At 39.9% G+C, this 20,240-nt stretch overlaps 6 protein-coding genes across 10 annotated transcripts in view; 4 read left to right on the top strand and 2 right to left on the bottom strand.

Moving 5' to 3' along the window:
• Positions 1 to 2,582, top strand: part of LOC125765904 (uncharacterized) — a 36,193-nt gene extending 33,611 nt beyond the window's left edge. For all 3 annotated transcript variants that reach the window (XM_049431427.1, XM_049431429.1, XM_049431428.1), the window contains 2 exons: positions 84 to 451; positions 524 to 2,582. In XM_049431427.1, coding sequence (XP_049287384.1) covers positions 84 to 451; positions 524 to 1,466 — 1,311 coding nt within the window. In that variant the 3' untranslated portion in view covers positions 1,467 to 2,582. The remainder of the gene's footprint in view (positions 1 to 83; positions 452 to 523) is intronic.
• Positions 1 to 19,793, bottom strand: part of LOC125765893 (protein purity of essence) — a 267,808-nt gene extending 248,015 nt beyond the window's left edge. Inside the window, exon 1 of the mRNA XM_049431393.1 lies at positions 19,789 to 19,793. The gene's annotated coding sequence lies outside the window, so the exon portion shown is untranslated. The remainder of the gene's footprint in view (positions 1 to 19,788) is intronic.
• LOC125765977 (glycine N-methyltransferase) lies at positions 2,978 to 4,939 on the top strand. 2 transcript variants are annotated; one of them, XM_049431550.1, is made up of 4 exons: positions 2,978 to 3,255; positions 3,792 to 4,161; positions 4,233 to 4,489; positions 4,548 to 4,939. In XM_049431550.1, exons 2-4 carry the CDS (start codon positions 3,822 to 3,824, stop codon positions 4,815 to 4,817), a joined length of 867 nt encoding a protein of 288 aa, XP_049287507.1. In that variant the 5' UTR covers positions 2,978 to 3,255; positions 3,792 to 3,821; the 3' UTR covers positions 4,818 to 4,939. The 2 variants fall into 2 exon arrangements, with proteins under 2 accessions (XP_049287507.1, XP_049287506.1); XM_049431549.1 differs by having other exon boundaries at positions 2,984 to 3,200.
• On the top strand, positions 5,476 to 7,961 carry LOC125765931 (cytochrome P450 4C1-like). Of its 2 annotated transcripts, XM_049431467.1 has the most exons (5): positions 5,476 to 6,104; positions 6,296 to 6,493; positions 6,562 to 6,747; positions 6,811 to 7,425; positions 7,618 to 7,961. In XM_049431467.1, the coding sequence occupies exons 1-5, from the start codon at positions 5,933 to 5,935 to the stop codon at positions 7,959 to 7,961; spliced, it is 1,515 nt and encodes a 504-aa protein (XP_049287424.1). In that variant the 5' UTR covers positions 5,476 to 5,932. The 2 variants fall into 2 exon arrangements, with proteins under 2 accessions (XP_049287424.1, XP_049287423.1); XM_049431466.1 differs by having other exon boundaries at positions 6,562 to 7,425.
• LOC125765934 (cytochrome P450 4g15-like) lies at positions 10,598 to 12,656 on the bottom strand. The gene is made up of 4 exons (XM_049431470.1): positions 11,915 to 12,656; positions 11,750 to 11,819; positions 11,104 to 11,672; positions 10,598 to 11,035 (listed from the first exon to the last, which is right to left on the bottom strand). Exons 1-4 carry the CDS (start codon positions 12,462 to 12,464, stop codon positions 10,695 to 10,697), a joined length of 1,530 nt encoding a protein of 509 aa, XP_049287427.1. The 5' UTR covers positions 12,465 to 12,656; the 3' UTR covers positions 10,598 to 10,694.
• Positions 14,350 to 17,721, top strand: LOC125765933 (cytochrome P450 4c21-like). Its single transcript, XM_049431469.1, has 5 exons — positions 14,350 to 14,722; positions 15,727 to 15,924; positions 15,996 to 16,181; positions 16,244 to 16,861; positions 16,923 to 17,721. The coding sequence occupies exons 1-5, from the start codon at positions 14,551 to 14,553 to the stop codon at positions 17,276 to 17,278; spliced, it is 1,530 nt and encodes a 509-aa protein (XP_049287426.1). The 5' UTR covers positions 14,350 to 14,550; the 3' UTR covers positions 17,279 to 17,721.
• Positions 19,794 to 20,240: the final 447 nt, after the last annotated feature.

Below are 20,240 nucleotides of genomic sequence, written 5' to 3'. Positions count from 1 at the left end.
CAGTTAAGTTTTGAAAAGAGCAATAGCCGACGCAAAAATAAAAAAACACCCTCAACACTAACGGTTTGCTTTCATCCCTTCAGAACCAGCGACGAAAGCTACTGATTGGGGCCAAAGGTCTCAAGAAGGTGTTTCGGTTCGGTAAGTTTCGCAGCAAAAAAAGCACGACCAGCAACACCGGAGGAGCTCATGCAGGGAGCGGTCATGGCGTCGGCAACGGGCGAACTGGTGGCCACGGAAACGGAGCTGCTGGGCACGGTGGTGCACACGGCGCAGTCGGGCACGGTACGGCAACGAGTGGCCGGGTCCATCAGCTCGCAGACCAGCTATCACTGGATCTTAAGGCGGCCGGAAAGAAGGACCGATCACGAATTGCAACTAGTGGTTCAGAAGTTTCAGAAGCTCGACATGAGCATACACTGACCGCGCACAACAGGAACAGCTCGAGCGGGTAGGTTGGCACTGGCATTACATTCGCGTGAAGAATTCAATGCAGTAACTTCCACTTTTTGCCACTTTTCAGCTATGTGTCGTGTTCGGAGTGTAGCTATGATTCGGATGCCTGTACCTGTACGTCAGCCGATCGCTGCTACTGCAGCTTGGGCGGCGATGACATCAATGCCAAGCTCAACCAGGCGAGCAACCGCAGTTCGGCACCGAGCTGTCGAAGTGAGGACAAGTGTTACTGCTCGATGGGCGAAACACCGAACGAAGAAGGTTCGACGACCTGGTGCGATACGGACAGTTGTATCAGCAACGAGAAGTGCTATTGTTCGACACGCCACGGACAGGTGGCAAAGTGTGGCAGTGGAACTACAGCCGGAGTTCACAGTACGGGCAAGCTTTCCGGCACCAAGACGACGAAGGTGGACAAGCTAGCGTTGGACTACGAACTGTTCACCGTCGGTGGTAGTGGCCGTCCAGTAAAAGCATCCGAAGCGCTTAGCGTTAAGAAAACGGTCGAGGTAGCGGCCGAGTTTGCCGATGTGAAGCTTAGCCAGACGACGGACATTACGAACCTGAAGGGTGATGCACAGTCGAGCGCCACATCCGGCAGCTCATCGCTAGCGTCCACCACGAAGAAGTCCAGCGACCATCGGAATGCTTCCAGCCGTCATCATGGCCATAATCACCATCACACGCACAACCATCGCGATCAGGAAAACGATCAGAAACGTTCGAACGGTGGACAGGTGGGAGTGACCGGCGGTGGCAGCAGCAATAACAATCTGCACTACCACCGTCATCACTACAGCACGAGCACGAAGAAAAAGAGCCTACCGATGCAGCTTCCGGGCAGCGACTATCAGTACATCCACTCGACGCAGTCGGACCTGATAGTGCGCAGTGGCAAGCAGGAGCTAAAGAATCCGAAACGTATGACCAAGTCGGAAAGCTACTATCAAGCTGGTCGACCGGTCAGTTCTTCGCTAGGACTGGAAGATTCGTTGGGCTATCTGCCTTAGGAATTGTTTTCGGGTGGAGTAGTTGTGTTATAGTTTTTTGCTTTTTGTTTTGCTCAGTAAGCACAAGTACGATTTTTTTCCTGAAAGTAAACGGCAAATATCACCTCGAACCGATCCGTTACAAAGACCGGAATCCGTTGGAGGACACAATCTGTTTACTCTCAGTGAAGATAAGCATTCCTTCTTCTTTGGTTTTGTTTCTTTGCCCACCATTGCGCTCCTATTTCCTATTCCAATAGTTTAAGACTCTTTTCGTGGCGCATTTACAAGCATTGGATTATTGGCAGACATGTTTGCAGTTCTTTTGGGAGGATTTTTCTGATGCCTCCAGTAGTTAGTGTAATGTTTGTCATTACTGGGTACATTTGCCCAGGTAATTCGTTGGAGATTGTAATTCACCAACATTATTCTCATTTTAACATACAAACTAAGACAACACAAAAAAGCATGCTGCTCGGGCAGATTATGGACTCTAAGCGGACACTAGCGTTGGATGCGCGTTGCTGCACTTTTCTTGGGATGGTTTTAACCGAATTAGACCTACTGTAAGCTGTACAATTGTGGTAACGGTTGGGTAACTGCTAGCAGAGTTGATTTATTTTAATGTGAAGACAAAAGAAAACCGGACACATACGTAGCACTTTGTAGTTTTTCACACTAGACTAAGAACACGGTACGGTACAACATTAATGTTTGGATTATTTACCGAAGTACGAGCTGAAATCTTGACTCCTTACATCAACTTACGGTCCTTACACACAAATGGCAAGTGTTTGCATAACGTTCCAGTTGCACTTCGATCGGATCCCAGCTATTGGTAACATACGATAAGAATCCTTCTGTAGCACGACTGAACAAAGGAAAAGACTTACTATTTATTTTAGGAATACTTTAAAAACAAAACACAGACACCTACACACAATCTTCGTGCAATATATAAGTTTCGTGGTAAATGGAACCCGGTGCAATAATTAAAAGGGCTAACGTTTTGTGCAATCAACGATGCTATTCGCAAGCTGAATCAATGATAAGCTGTAGGTAACAGTATGGGAAATATAGTGATAAGTATGGAAAACAATCGTAGTGCAATAAAACATCTTTAATTAATAAAAATTACATAGCGACCTTTATTTTATTCATTTCAATGGATAACAAAAAACATCCCAAGGACTGCTTGTTTTTCTTTTTGTCTTTTGAATAAATACACAAACAACTCCAAACAACTGTGAGACAGTTTGTAGAATTTCCATACGCACGCAAGCACAAACACAACATATTTTTCAAAATATCACATCCACAAAGTTCATAGGGTATCTCCGACAGCTGAGTGAGCGGCGAGCTATTATCACCGTGTGCGAACGAAAACGTCTACCAAATAAACCAACCCCGGCAATAGGCTGATACGAAGGTGGAACTGTTATATTTCCTTAGGATTTTTTGTTGGATTTGCAACGTCAGATGTTTTGTGTTGCTTTCCCGTTCACCGCACAGGAGGCTCGAACAAGTTGAATTTGCTTTATCACGCTATTTGTCTCGGATTGGTGCGTTGTTGTTTTGTGCGATAAGAAAGGACTAGGTAGTGTGCGCACTCGGTGACCATTTTTGCTGGTGGTTGTAATCGGCCAGGTTCAAGAGCACCACCGTGCCACTATTCACCCAAGATCCACAGTACGGGTCTTCTTCCTCAGCAGTCAGCAAGTGTCGTTAGGTGCGAGTGGTCTAAATTTACCAAAGGTAATATAAACTGTGATCTGGCAATTCTCCTTTTTTTTAAATCAACCGAAAGGTGGTAAGTACGATGGATTAGCCATACCCGTGCAACATACAAATGTGAAAATCGGAGCAAATAGTGTCTATAATAGCGTGAGCCTTGCATGGAATTTCCTTGACCGTGACCACGAGGGTTACATAATTATTTCTAAACCACTTCACCACAACACGGTGCACCAGTGCTGTAGGCGCGGTTCTTTCCGGTTGCGAACGAATCAGCGAATAACATGCGTACGTGCGCTGAGGAATCGTGAGAACAAGTTTCGATGAAGGAAAATACAGAAATGGACATGATGCGGTGTTTTGCTTATGCAATCCTTGCCCTGAGGGGATATTTCAAATGAATCGTGCTGCAGTAATAAGTCAGCCTACGAAGCTAAATAAGTTTTTACCTTATTATTTGTATTATTATATTGGATTATTTTGGATTCTCTTTTAAAACTTAAAAAACCTGGTGTTTTAAAAAAAAATTAATTTTATTGCAAAGAATTAAAATTATTTATAGTCATAACGCAGAGAATTTGTCATTAGTGTCTCAATTTATTTCATCCCCAGTATTCGACAACAGAAACGAACAACCTCAAGATGTCTCAGGCCGACACCGTGTTCCAGTCCCGTTCGGACGGCATCTCTGCCGAGGGTGTGCGCGATCAGTATGCCGATGGTAAGGCGGCTAAGGTGTGGGAAATTTTCATCGGTGACAAAAAGTCCCGTACCGAGAACTATCGCAATTTCCTCGTGGAAAAGCTACGCCAAAATGGTGTCCGCCGCATACTGGATGTTGCCTGTGGAACGGGTGTGGATTCGATTATGCTGCTAGAGGAAGGATTTGAAGTCGTTTCCATTGATGCATCCGACAAGATGCTAAAGTACGCGCTGAAGGAACGTTGGAATCGCCGCAAGGAATCAAGCTTTGATAAATGGGGTGAGGTTTAGTTGCTGCTCTCGATATGTTCTACGATTAGCTTCAATTTGTGCCAACTATTTCACCTGTAGTTATTGAGGAGGCCAACTGGCTCACGCTGTACGATGACATCAAACATCTACTCAAGGGAGGTTTCGATGCGGTTATGTGTCTAGGAAATTCTTTCGCCCATCTACTCGATAACTTTGGCGATCAGCGCGAACAGATTCAGGCCATACGTAACTTTGAAAAATGCGTTAAACCGGGCGGTTTGCTATTGATCGATCACCGCAACTACGACAATATCATGGACACTGGTGCAACGCCCGCCAAGTGCATCTACTACAATGTATGGCGCGAAGCATGCTCACACAAAACGTGAAACTAACGTTCACTTTACCTTACAGAGCAGCCACACGACAGACATCAAAACGTCAGTACTGTACGTTGCCTCAAAGCCAACGCTTGTCACGCTGGATTACCAGATCAGTACGGGTAGCGATGTCAGCGAGTTCCGATTATCGTACTACCCACACAAGCTGCGTGTTTTTGAAGAAATTCTGCAGACAATCTTCCGCGGCAACAAGCTGCACGAAATCTATGGTGACTTCAAACCACTGACCGGTGTCTCCAATCCGGCCTTTTACATTCACGTTGTCCAGAAAGCTTCATCCTAAGTATCCACCATTCATCCTGTCGCTGGACAAACTGTACTCCAAGTGATCTACTAGTCGGAAACTGAGAATTCAATCCAGAAATAAAGTAACACACTGTCGAGTACTGGTTTATCCAACCATAATCCGGTGAACGATTGATTAGTAAATCTTGAGCGATGGTGTTTCCACCCTAAGTAGCTACCGTTGACACATTCATCGACAACGTGCCGAACATGTGGGAGCACTCGTTTACCTTGCACTCGATGGCAATTACTAGCTTCAGCAGAGCAGCTAAGCGGATTGCATTCAAAAAAATATGATAAATTCAGATCATCAGCTGTCGCTGTCATACATTTTCAGCTATTTTTCACTATAATGTTATTTTTCTCTAGTCATTCTGCTTATAATCGTTTCAACTTAAAATTTAAATGATGGTATGTTTTTGTTCCCAATTTCCTGTATTTGAATTCATTTTAGGTGACACATTACATATGAATTAAAGTAAGTATATCATAAACTGCATAAGTGTATTACACCCTTAAGGATTGCTCAGTTCCTATACGAATTTCCGGATTACAGAGCCAAAAATGACTGTTTTTTTATTATCAGAATCTATCTTCCACATATTAATGACAATTTTAGGATTTATTCTCGAACTTACGAGCATCTGATCGCAGCGAAATATAAAGCTGATAGATATAGAATATGATTAGATATTCTTATACTATTTTATCGTCTTACGTATCTTACCCTTCCTATAAAATTCATATCAGCAAGCAACCTACAATTACAAATTAATTAGAAAGTATCATTTTTCTAGCACCAAGTGGCAAAAGTAGATCAAAAAAACAACTACTTAACCTCTACGATGAATTTTGCATATCTAAACTCGATTTTTCTTTCGATATTAAACCTGACGAAGGGTTTCGAAGGGTTCCTTTCGTTTTAGGGATTCTATAAATTGAGGTTCGTCGCTTACCATACGGTTCAGTTCTTTCTTAACCTTAGCAATTGTGTGTGGTAAACTCTTTACCGTGATATCAAGCGTGCATTTTTAATCAAAATAAGTGTTTTGTACGCGACAAGCCAAGTGGTTTTGTGATCGGTGTTGTGTCGGGTTCACGAACTGCATAATTATGGCAGTTCAGATGTTGCTGATATACGTTACCGTTTCTTTGGCTTTGGCCACTTTGTTATGTATACGATGGAAACGACGGAAGTTGTACGCCGCAGCGTCAACCATGGATGGACCACCGTGTTTACCGTTGCTCGGCCATGCGTACCTTATTTTCGGCAAAAGAAATGGAGGTGTGTGTTTTGATCGTGAAATTAAAACATTAATATGTGATTACATTTGTAAAAAAAAACCACTCATGTAACGTTTAATGATAACATTTCAAATGAAAGATTCAAAACTTAAACTGTTTCTAAATTATGTTATTTAACTAATTGGATTATTATACTACGTATAATGTATTCTTGTATTTTCTTATGCACAGAATATATTATTCAAGTGTTCGATCGATACGCTCCCAGATACACATCTCCCATTGGCATCTGGTTGGGACCCAAGTTAATCGTTGCGTTTAAGGACAACCCCGACTATTTCCAAACCGTTATGAATTCTCCACATCTGCTGAACAAGATGGATCAATATAACTTTTTTCGTGCTGAAAATGGTCTATTAACAGCGCCTGGTAAGTCTGCAAAGGTGCAAATCTGCTACCGCAGCTTTAAATGATTTGACACCACTTTTTCTATGTAGCGCACGTCTGGAAAAATGAAAGAAAATTGCTCAATCGATCGTTCAGCCCGTTGATGTTGTCCAGCTTTGTTGATACGTTCAACGAGAAAGACTTCATCTTGGTGGAAAATCTTCGCAAGTTCGTCGGCAATGGTGAAATTAATTTACAAATTTACATTTCCAAATGCACAATTGATGCATTGTTTGGTAAGGTGCACGCTCTTAAATGGTACAAAAATATATTTTTAAGAATCTTGTTTGAATTAACAGGCAATGCTTTTGGTAGAGACCTCAACACCCAAGGACATGATGGAGCCGATGAGTATCTACGATGCTTGGACACATTTCTTTCGCTGGTATTCAAACGAGTTCTTCACTTAGAACGTTACCTGGAAAGCATCTATCGGCTAACAACAGATTACAAAGTCGAAACAAATTGTGTGAACATTATCAGAAACATGTCACTCGACTTGATGAAGAAAGTGAAAGAAAATTCCAAACCATTTAACGACATCGCGCACGAAGAAACGTATGGCAGCAAACCGGTTTTTAACTTCGCGGATAGTCTTTCTAATCTTGCAAAACACAATCCTTCCTTAACCGAGGATCATATAAAGGATCACATAGATACCATGATCATGGCTGGACACGATACAACCGCTAACACCATTTCAAAAATGCTGCTCATGATGGCCATGCATCCAGAAGTACAGGAGCTGGTCTATCAGGAGGTGATGAGTGTGTGTCCGGATAGAACGAGGCCGGTAACAACTGAAGAGGCAAACAATCTGGTATACACGGAAATGGTGTGCAAGGAAACGATGCGCCTGTTTCCGATAGCTCCTGTAATTGGCCGAAAGTGTGTTGCAGATGTAAAGTTAGACGGTATGAAACACTTTTAAGTTAAATTATGTGAAATTGCTGGCCAAAGGGTCCTACTAGTTTTTACTGACTCTAAAGTCAAGGTTATTCTCATGTCTACCAATTCTCGAATGATTGGAATTTTAATTCTAGACTGCACTACAACCAGATACTTCTCCAAAATGTACTCATTCTTTATATTCCCTATGATTGCAGATAAACACACTATTCCTGCCGGCTGTTCTGTAGCACTGGGGATCTTTCAAATACATCGCGATCCTTCAATTTGGGGTCCCGATTCTGAAAAGTTTAATCCCGATCACTTTCTCCCTGAAAAGGTGGCCGAACGACACCCGTACGCATATCTTCCGTTTAGTGGTGGACCACGGAACTGTATCGGCATCCGGTACGCGTGGTTATCGATGAAGATCATGATTGCTCATCTCGTACGAAACTATCGCTTTAAAACTACACTGAAAATGGAAGATCTACTCTTAAAGTTTGCTATTGTGTTAAGGATCACCAATGGATGTCTAGTAACGATAGAGGATCGTAATTAGAGACAAGGTTTGTATATACGAAATTTACGAAATCTACTCATGAAAGACAAATAAAAATTTTGTACTCAAAACTTGAAAAGTAATAACATTTATGTAATATAGGAAACTAACAAACGGTCACATATTGGCAATATTTTCTACTAGATCTAATAGTTTCATCAAAGCTTGATTTACAATAGCCCTGTATCTACAGATCGAGTACTGAATATGGTTTCCGTAGCTTTATTACTTTTCCGAGTTTCATTACTAAACCATCAACTCACACATCCAAATATGGTAGTACATATAACCATGACCATGACCGTGTCAGTGACATAAGAAACAGGCGTGATGTCATTTTTCACTAAAGTCATCTTTCAATATTGCTAACATTTTGCTACTGGCATAAAGGATTCTATGGTGAAACGAAGTCTTTTAAGTACTGGGGATAAATGATTCGAACAAAATATTGCTATTTCAGAGTATTTCTGTGGGAATGAGGTTTATCATTTATTGTGCTTATCGTAATCTATAGCGTACAAATTCACCGCACTAACAGCTCGCATCAGGTCAAATGCCAACCCTTGAAGGTAAACTTTTCTGTGCCTGATGATAGTTTCTCCCTCTTCATAGCAATGGTTCGTTCCATACCACCACAAGGATGCAAAACAAACAGAGGATACGAGAAATTATTGTCCAGCAGGACGTAAATCAACTTCTACCAGGCCATAATTTATAGCACAAGCGCACGACGAACCAGCACATCTCGACACATGAGAGCACGCGCTCGACCAACGATAGACGATACGACTGGCAACGCTACTAGCTAATGAGTGGTTACCAGAAGCTCTGGTGTGAGCACAAAATGAATAGTTGTGGCACAAACCTACACGTTTTATCGATGCGTTATGTGCGTTGGGATTTTTTTTTTTCGTCACGTTTCACCGCTCATTGACGGGCGGTTAACAGTCGCGGGACTTCCGCGTGTTTCGCGATGCGCTATGATAAATTCATTGAATGCGCACATGCTCGGCTCATCCCTTGGCTGTCTCATTGCGATAGTGTAGCTATAGCAGCAGAGTCATCGAAGATACAGATAAATTCATCATATTCGCAGCCCAATTAAATCAGACGATGACGAAGACGATAGGGCTAATATGTACAGTCGCTACCGAGCGAGCACTAGTTTTTACTATTTTCACTACCTTTACCGTTAGAAAGCTCGCTACTCGCACTCATGTATCGCCAATATCGTGCCTTTGTCGCTTAAACGTGAGAAACGAGATCGTATCTATAGTTCTGTTGCGCGCCAGGCACACGCCAACCGTCCTGAAACAAGCTACAACTAATTGTGATAGCGCTGTTGGAAGAGTTCGTTATCTAACTTTTGCTAAATCGTTCTAGATTTCCGCGTTGAAATTCACTTTTACCGCACTCGACCACAGACACAAACACACCCGATTGCGAACAATAGCATACAGCGACTTTCAATCGGACGTCCACAAACAATTAAAAGGCTTCGCAGCTATTGTGATGTAATTATGGCAATAATCTAAACACGGGAAGAAAATTTGTCTTAATAGCTTTACGCGGAATGTGCGCTTCATTTTCACAATTGGCTGACCACCGGGTGGGGGGAGGGGGATGGAAAATCACGAAGTACGAAAGCATTTTACACTATGTTTCATTGATATGTTCTCGATGTTTTGCTACATGCTAGACAAGCTTTCGGCTGCCAGAACAAACGTTTTGCGTAAATAAACATTCTCACAGCATGCTCCACGTGTTTGCGACTCGAATTCACTCGAATCTTGCAACGCACAATTTAGACCAAAAAAAATTGAGATACACGCTGGGGATGGAATAATTTATTGGACATACTACATCAAGAATTTCCACTTGATTGAATTTCCTCTTGTTTATTCAAATTGTTACAAAATAGCATTATTTATATCCACTTACATACCCATCTAAAACCATCTAGTTTGATAGTCGATATCATGTCTTATCTCCTTATTATAGCACAACTTCCCGTCCTCAAGGAAATCTAGCGAAGCGATCGCCAACCGAGAATTTATGGTCTAATCTGCTCTCCTACATTCATCCATTTTTTAAGCCCAACTAACCTCAAATCCATTCGCGACTCAATCGACCATTTAAACCTATGGCACACGTTAGTAAAACCAAAATAAAGTAAACCATTACCTGTTGGGTGAGACTGGGTTTTCCCATCGATCTTGGCCAGTTCGGTTCCGATAAATGATTGGTCAGAGGGTCGTGCGACTTCCTATCCTTATAGCCCCTATCGTCGCCAACCGAACTTGTACGAGCGTGTCAACCTTGCACTCGATGGCAATTATTATTTTCACACAGCCAAGCGGATCGCATTGAAGAGCCGACGTTGAATTTAGATCGCAACGCGTGTCCACACGCTTTCATCACTGTTTGTCTTGAAGCGTTGTTTGCGTGTTGTTAACCATTTTATTCAGCATGTAACACTCAACGCCACGAACAAATTGTAAGTTATTTTATCAGATTGACGATTATTATTTTGTTGATGAAAAGTTGAGATCAGATAGTCTTTTATATTTCGTTTTTTATTTTATTTTATTCAAAAAGTTATTCTTAAGGCGATTAAAAAAAATGTTTTTCTAAAATTAAATATTTTAAATGCATAAAACCATTTATTACGCCACAATTAAACCTTATTAGTCGATATCTGATGCAGCAAGCGTTTTTCTACTATTACATGCACTACCGTCGTACGATGCGAACCAAGTGTTTGTTGGCAATCTTGAGCGTAATGTCTAGCTTTAGCACTAACTGTGCCATCGTGAGGTCCGTCGTAAACCTGTACGCCGTAAGCAAATGGCACAGCATTACCTTCATCGACATTAACCCGTACTTGTAGCCAATGCAGTTGCGCGGCCCTGCACTGAACGGAAGAAAACAGTACGGATGTCGGTGTGCGTTGCGCTCTGGTAGGAAATTGTCCGGATCGAACGTATTTGCCGCCGCACCCCAGTGTGCTTCACTGCGCTGAACGTTGAAGATCCCCAGTACTACCGTCACACCACTCGGGATAGTTGTCTTAGCTGTGGGGAGGGATGAAACAAGTAGAAATAATTTATAAACCGAACTCATCCCAATACACAAGTCTTACAAATCTTCGTATCTTCCGTGCATTGGCGGGCGATGATTGGACCGACGGGGAAAAGGCGCATAGTTTCCTTCAGTACCATTTCCATGTACGTTAGCCGGGAAAGATGATCATTTTCCACCTCGCCGACGGAGTCACCAAGCGTTGACACAATCTCTTCATACACCCGTTGCTGCACATCCTGATGTATGGCCAGCATCAGGACAACGTGTGACAGTGTTAGTGCTGACGTTTCGTTCCCTCCCAGTATGATCGTATCGATTTCATCTCTGATCGCACGCTCATCAAAAACGCCCGTTTCTTTTGCAAGTCTAAATAGCTGATCGATATAAATTTGTGGCTTTCGATATTCGACTTCCGTTTGTTTTTCCGTTTTTGGTTTAGAATTTTTCATCCCGGCACGGTTTTTAATTTCTGCCAGTTCGTCACTTTTCAAGGCAAGCACTGCGCGCGACATTTTGTAGGCCGTTGCATAGCATTCTTGTTGAATTTTGTAGTACGACGTTAGACGGTAGATCCACTCCGGATGAAGCCACACCTTGTACAGTCGATGGTTTAACAATTCTGATGCTCTTAGAGATTTAAAAACACAATCAAAAAAGTGTTCCGAAAGATAGACTTTAAACAAAACGAGATCTAAATGTTTTACCTTTCAATAGCCCCAATGTACTCATCCCCTTTCTCATTCTGGAGATTCATGTTGGTACCTAGCGTTGTAGCTGCATAAAGATGTTTTAGTACACATACATATATCACAATAAATTTTATTAACCAATCATCGATCTATGCTTAAAATACACAAAACTAAGCTTACCACAAACCATATCCAATGTGCACTTGGCAATGTACTCGTACACGTTGAAAAGTTTCTCTTCGTTCACATGCAACACTAGCTGATCCACTAAGATGGCACTTTTAGCATTGAAGATTGACACAAAACTGGCCAATATTTTTGCATTAAAGCAAGGACTAAGATGCTTACGGTGTACCCGCCAAATGTTAGCCGGTGCAGAAAACAGTCCCGTTTCACACTGGAAAAACCGATACACGTCTGCCTTCTCGAGACAATGCGGTGAGTTTAGCACGGTTTGCAAATCGTCCGCATTGTCGATGAAGACAAACAGCTTCGGACCGAGCCAGATCCGACATGGTGATTGATAAGTTTTACTAATATCCAGTATACACCGAAACTGTTCCTCAGTGCTCTTTCCAAAGAACAGATGCGCACTACCGAGTAGGGGATAGTCACGCGGACCACTTAAATCCGTTAATAGTTTGTAGTGTTTCCAGCTTTTCAACCGCCAAACGATCCAATATAAAACCAATAAAGCTAGCGTTATCACAACAGCCACCGACGCGAACATCCTCAACGATCGGAACGGAAAATGGGAATTCAATCAAGTCAAGAGCACACTCAATGTCGCACTAAACAGTGGCACCGAATTTGTCACGGCTTTTATACGATGATGCATTTTTACGATTCATAATGTTCCCGGAAGCCAGCCACTCATTACATTTCAGGTTCGCTTTAGTTATCCCTTTAGGGAGCATACTGTCGCTGGTGATAAAGCAGTTTCCAAGCTGATGGCACGAGAAATTCTGCCCACTCATGCGTTCTTATTGGACTGGATGAAGCGACACCGAACGCTTGCAATTAGCGCCATTCAGGTGCGATATGTTACAGGACATGTCGACATGTCAGTGAATGCATTTTTATGTGAATTGTTACACTGTTGGACAAACAATTCTTGCGTATAGCTTTATGTTGATTTATTTGAATTTTACAAAAATAGCCACTAAGTATTTTAAAAAATATTTTACTTGAATTTTAATCTACAACTTTGACTGATGCAGCTAATATACCGAATTTGCTGTAGTTCTGTTACATGTAAACATTTATGATGAAGCTGTTAGCTATCTGCTTTCATTTTCATTTGACCACACCCGCTCATTAACCGATGAAATGACAGATTTTGTACTACACTGCCAACAGAACACACAATTTATGGCATGTGTTTGAAAATATCATGCATAAACTAACAGAACGCTCGTTAGATTGCACATTTCTTACACATGCTCAATTGCACGTGCTGCTGCTTAAGCATCCTCACAAATTGTAACTCTTCACTAAGCATGTGATTTATCGTATCAACACATATTTTATGGCAAAACAGCTACGAAAACACTCATTAGAATTCTGGCAAATAAGAGGAGTACTACTCAAAACGTGACAGAAAACCAACTTCAATAAACAAATATTGATTTCGTCAGGTTTTTTTTATAACAAATTTGTGGTTAACAATTTAACTCAAACAAATTTCTTTTTTTAAACACTGCCCATTAAATTTTCTCTTCAACTGTACAAAATATTATGCTTCTCCTAGTGTAAATTTTAATAGTTTCTAGCAATCATAAAAGCTAAACCACACACTATTCATGTAAAACCACAAGCAATTAACAACACCATGCTTGCATCGGGTAGCTGTAAAACCTAACATTGCTTTCTTGATTTATGATTTGTTTACCATCGTTCGTTCAATTCCCTTCGCTGGCAATGAAGGTGCGAGAAGTCCATGTTATTCGCCAAATGTAATTAACTATAAAATTCGTCATTGAAGGATGTGGATTATACGCACTTGGTAAGATAGTAGGACTATTCATTTAAGATGCACTGTTGTCTAGAAAATTCAATGACCTTCATCCTTTGCTTAAATTTACATTGGTCACATATTTTTGAATGAGTATTTATATTTGTTTCTTAACTTTAAATGGCTAAATTAAAAATCAATCGAAGAATTGAAGGAGAAATATTTTTCTTTAAATTATACTTTACAATCACGATCAAGAGTTGTGTTAATCCTCTCTAAAAATTATTCTATTACTTAAGCTGGCTTACATGATTAGTTCGTTTGAGAAGCATTTCTTCCATTGTGTGTACAAATGCATTTTATTGCTGGTGTGATTCCACAACAATTAACTACCAACGTTTGCATATCAGCACACGGCTAACCAATACGATCTACTAAGTACGAGTATCTAAGAGAATAGAATTTAGCGTTTGCTTCGTAAGTTGTTAAATGGCTAACAACGCTCGACACCATTGTCGCACGGCAAAACCTAACCTGGCAGTAAAAGTGCACGATTCGGTGCCCCGGATGCTATCACATTGAAATGCATCAGATCAGCTGACGCAGCCGTGAAACCACACACATTCGCTATGTTTCGCTTCAGAACGCAGTGAGAGCTTCCTTCCATTTTCCAGCGTTCTATAAATGGAGGTTCGTCGCCATCCACGCGGTTCAGTTCTTTGTCAGCCTCGGTAGGCGCGCGTGCGTTGCAAACGGTGCAGTCGGTGTGATAGTTCTACGCTCCTAATTTGTGTGTTTACGAGACGGTTAGACCAGAAGTGATCGTGTACATGGTTGTTTTGGGTTCACAACCAGCATAGATATGGCACTGCAGTTGGTGCTTTTGTACATTATCGCGGCATTGGCATTGGCCACTTTGGTGTGCGTGCGGTGGAAGCGTCGGAAACTGTATGCCGCGGCGGCAACCATGGATGGGCCACCGTGTTTGCCATTGGTTGGTCATGTGTATCTAATCTTCGGTAAAAGAAGTGGAGGTGCGTGATTTATACCAATAGCTGTGATTTTACAAAATTTCTTATGATTATCTTAGGTGTGCGCGAATGGGCGTGTGAGTTTGGGGCGCGTGTGACATATTAAAAGTTTTTAAACATCTGGTTAACAATAGAATTTTTATTGATAATCACTTAAAAAGTGTTAAGAAGTTATACATTCAAAAACTTATGTATGTCTTTTTTTTTTGTTTTGCTTTCATAATTTCTATAATACTAATAGCAAAATTTAAGAGTATATTTATCACGATTTCATTAAACACTCTTTAGCATGAATTTATACACACAACACAATAAACAAAAGTTATAAACTGCTTCAATTCAACAGTTACCAAAATTTTCAAAAACAGTCAAAGAAAATTGTGCGAGAAAAAGTAATACAAAAATTGCAACACGTTTGAATAACGAGTGAATAGATAAATAATTGGTTGTGTTAAAAGAAATATGATTTAATAATATATTTTTATGTAAAAATGGCTGAAAGTTACCGGAATTGCGTAGAAATTTTGAAAATTATTAAACCGCTTTATTCAGCATTTATACAAGTTTTTGTTTACATGAAGATAACATATTATGTCAATGAGGATGAGTCTCATCTCACACCTCGAAATAGGATTCGTGCGATATTAAGATATAAAACAATTATGAAAAGATAAAAACGAAAAAGACTTTACATAAAGTCCAAAAACGACCTACCATGCACTTTAAGACTTCTATCATCGTTACTGAGAGAAGTCACTATTTAGGACACTATCAGACCTTTGTTCAGAAAGTTTTACGAAACTCCTGTTTTTTGTGCCCAAATCTTATAGCTAGGTCTTTCTTCTTTGAAGTCAACGCACTTGTATTTCGTACTTCAGACATAAGATCATTACGCGGAATTCAACGTCTTGTCATCACATCACATTTTTATTCCAACTTTCCTCAAAAAACAAACTAATGATTTGGTGAAAAATGAATTATCTACTCCGTTCTTCCGAATATTGCAGAAGACATTCTACAAGTGCTAGACCGTTACGCTCCCAGATATAAATCTCCGGTTGGTATTTGGATGGGACCGCAACTGATCGTCGGTATCAAGGATAATCCCGATTACTTCCAAACGGTTATGAATTCACCGCATATGCTAAATAAGATGGATCAGTACAACTTTTTCCGGATTGTTAATGGTCTTTTTGCTGCTCCAGGTAAACTAACCGTCAAAGACTTTGATTCAACGATTACAACAAAAAAACTTCACACCATTTTCTTCCCTCAGATCATGCTTGGAAAAACGAAAGAAAATTGCTCAACCGATCGTTCAGCCCGATGATGTTGTCCAGCTTTGTCGATACGTTCAATGATAAAGACTTCATCATGGTGGAAAATCTTCGCAAATTTGCTGGAAATGGAGAAATCGATTTGCATTTGTACATTGCTAAATGTACAATTGATTCCATATTTGGTACGTTCAAATTTGCTGTAATAATGTAGAGTGATTCGATTGATTAATTTTTTACACTTCAGGGACTGCTTTCGGTAAGGACCTCAACACCCAAGGTCACGACGGTGCTGATGAGTATTTGCATTGCTTAGACACCTTTTTCTCGCTTGTATTCAAGCGTATGCTTCACGTGGAACGCTATCCCGAAAGCATCTATCGTCTTACGAAGGATTACGAACTTGAGTCGAACTGTGTGAACATTATCAGAAACATGTCATTGGACCTGATAAAGGAACTGAAAGAAAAATCAAAACAGGCAAAAGTCACATCGAGCAAAGAAGCAGCATACGAAGGCAAGCCGGCACTTAATTTCGCGGAGAATCTTTTCGATCTGGCGGAAAACAATCCTTCCTTAACTGACGATCACATCAAGGATCACGTCGATACCATGATCGTGGCTGGTCATGATACTACCGCTACCACCATGTCGAACCTGCTGCTCATGTTGGCCATGCATCCGGAAGTACAGGAGCTGGTCTATCAGGAGGTAATGAGTGTGTGTCCGGACAAAACAAAACCGGTGACGATGGAGGACGCAAACAACCTAGTCTACACGGAGATGGTGTGCAAGGAAACGATGCGTCTATTTCCCGTGGGTCCATTAATAGGCAGAAAGTGTGTCGCAGATGTCAAACTGGACGGTAAGCGGTTGATAAAAACTTCTAAAGGAATGTTGTCTAAATGCCCATCATCACTTTCTAGATAAACACACTATTCCTGCCGGATGCTGTGTAGCACTGGGGATCTACCAAATACATCGTGATCCTTCGATCTGGGGTCCGGACTCTGGAAAATTCAATCCCGATCACTTTCTCCCTGAAAAGGTGGCCGAACGACACCCGTACGCATATCTTCCGTTTAGTGGTGGACCACGGAACTGTATCGGCATCCGATACGCGTGGCTATCGATGAAGATTCTTATTGCTCATCTCGTACGAAACTATCGCTTTAAAACTTCGCTCAAGATGGAGGACCTAAACATAAAGTTCGCCATCATTTTAAGAATTACGAATGGTTGTCTCGTATCGATAGAGGATCGCAGTTGTAGTCCGGTATAAAATGGAACGAGTGATACCTGTGCTGCAAGCTGTTCGAAGTTCTCATTTACAAGACTCTACTAAGCTAGACTAAATAAGGAAGTTACGCATTATTGTTAATAATGCAACAGAGCATAAGTACACGGATTACTTATTGGCAAATGCTGGGTACAGTTTTCAACTAGCGAGATAAAATTTAATTCATTTACTTTAAATGTTAGCTACTAAGACCGGTTTTGGATCCTAAGCGAATATAAAATTAGTTTAGAAAAAGTTTGAACTTTGCTCAAACTCTGTGGAGGTATAACTTCATTTTAACGGAAATTATGTATGTTTAGATTAATGTTTCTTTTACCATTGTTTCAAATTGCTTGCTAAATTGTAATTTTATATTCGTTCCAAATAATTTAAATTAAATTATGACTTTATAATTAAATAAAATTTCAAATCACCTTCCATGTCTATGTTCTATGTTACATAAATGTCTTTTTGTGCGATGTTATAGGCAAAAGTTGGTGCAAAAATGAGGGAAATTTTACATTTTCTCAAACAGGGTAAGGAACTTGGTTTCTCGCATAACTTCTGGCACAGGCATCTGAAGGCATGGCCGTCCAAGAAGAAAATGTAGCCATTGGTGCCATCTATCGACCACAGGTTAAAGATTGGCGATTCGTTGGATATAGATCGAGTTATAGGCAAAAGTTGGTGCAAAAATGAGCCTTATAAAACTTTCATTTTTTTTGAATTTTTTGATTTTTTTTATTTTTTACTCTTTTTTTTGTTTAAAACATTATTTGAGTGAAAAGAAACTCATTGCAACCAATTGGCATCAAAATAAAACAATTCAAATTTTTTTGCAAAATTTCCCAAAAAAATCGTAAGGGGTAAGCCTTATGAAATTTTCGAGTTGAAAATTTTTTTAAATTTTTTTTCTGATTTTATATTCTTTTTTTAATTTAAAGCATTATTTGAGTGAAAAGGAACTTATTGCAACAAATTCGCAATAAAATATATCACATTTATAAATTTTGCTGAATTGCAGAAAAATGAGGAAAATTTTACATTTTCTCAAACAGGGTATGGAACTTGGTTCCTCGAATAACTTCTGGCACAGACATCTGAGAGCATGGCCGTTCAAGAAGAAAATGTAGCCATTGGTGCCATCTATCGACCACAGGTCAAAGATTGGCGATCCGTTGGATACCGACCGAGTTATAGGCAAAAGTTGGTGCAAAAATGAGGAAAATTTTACATTTTCTCAAACAGGGTATGGAACTTGGTTCCTCGAATAACTTCTGGCACAGACATCTGAGAGCATGGCCGTTCAAGAAGAAAATGTAGCCATTGATGCCATCTATCGACCACAGGTTAAAGATTGGCGATCCGTTGGATATAGATCGAGTTATAGGCAAAAGTTGGTGCAAAAATGAGGAAAATTTTACATTTTCTCAAACAGGGTATGGAACTTGCTTCCTCGAATAACTTCCTGCACAGACATCTGAGGGCATGGCCGTCCAAGAAGAAAATGTAGCCATTGGTGCCATCTATCGACCACAGGTTGAAGATTGGCGATGCGTTGGATACCGACCGAGTTATAGGCAAAAGTTGGTGCAAAAATGAGTCTTATAAAATTTTAATTTTTTTGAAATTTTTGATTTTTTCATTATTTTTCACTCTTTTTTTATTTAAAACATTATTTGAGTGAAAAGTAACTCATTGCAACCAATTGGCATTAAAATAAAACAATTTGAATTTTTTTGCAAAATTTCCCAAAAAAATCGTAAGGGGTAAGCCTTATGAAATTTTCGAGTTGAAAATTTTTTTAAATTTTTTTTCCGATTTTTTATTCTTTTTTTAATTTAAAGCACTATTTAAGTGAAAAGAAACTTATTGCAACAAATTCCCATTAAAATATATCACATTTAAAAATTTTGCTACATTGCTCAAAAATGAGGAAAATTTTACATTTTCTCGAACAGGGTAAGGAACTTGATTCCTCGAATAACTTCTGGCACAGACATCTGAGGGCATCGCCGTTCAAGAAGAAAATGTAGCCATTGGTGCCATCTATCGACCACAGGTTAAAGATTGGCGATCCGTTGGATATAGATCGAGTTATAGGCAAAAGTTGGTGCAAAAATGAGCCTTAGGAAACTTCAACTAATTCGCATTAAAATAAATCAATTTAAAAAAAACTGTTAAATTTCCCAGAAAAAAAGCTAAGACCTTAGGAGATTTATGCCGAAGTTTTTTATGACTTTGAAATGAGTCGTTAAGCGAGCTGATTCGTAATTAGGACTCATTAACTCTGAGTTGATTCACTAAAAAGAGTTTTTATTCTCATCTCTAGTATTTATTAATGCTCAAACATTACAATTATTGCATGAGAGTGAAAGATCAGATACGTTTATCGCGTATGTGGGAGAACGATCGAGTCGTGGCGAGGTTATTCCGGCCTTGTCAGTCCGATAAATGAAAATCTGCAAAACGACAAGTTCGAAAAGATATATTTTTTGTGAATTGAAGCTTACTTCACTGTCCAAACACTTTTATAAATTGCTACTGCTTGAGGTTACTAAATATCACTCTATAAACAATTCAAAGCATAACATTTGGACAATTCTAAACAGGCGTAAACAGAATAGCCATAGTTGCCATAGCCATAGTTATCCAACCTTCTCCAAAGCAATACGTCTATAAAATTGAAAAGCTAATATATCAATATATGAAAAGCTAATATATATTAATATCAATTATGTATTCCGTTAATTTCCTTCCATATTTGTAACAATTATTGAACATAATTCTAAATCATTCTTTGCTATTTCGTAAAATGTTCTATTAAGTTATGGTTCATGTGTCGATGATTGCTTGAAAAGAGTAACAGCTTCGTGAAAACTTGATGGAAACACACCCAACACATTGAGTTTGATGTGATCTAATATATTTTTTATACCTATGTTTTAACCTACCAGATCCAACA

The sequence above is a fragment of the Anopheles funestus genome, chromosome 2RL, assembly GCF_943734845.2.
Source record: "Anopheles funestus chromosome 2RL, idAnoFuneDA-416_04, whole genome shotgun sequence".
Taxonomy (NCBI): domain Eukaryota; kingdom Metazoa; phylum Arthropoda; class Insecta; order Diptera; family Culicidae; genus Anopheles; species Anopheles funestus.
The sequence above is the reverse complement of the archived record's forward strand: the minus strand, read 5'-3'. Positions and strand labels throughout refer to the sequence as shown.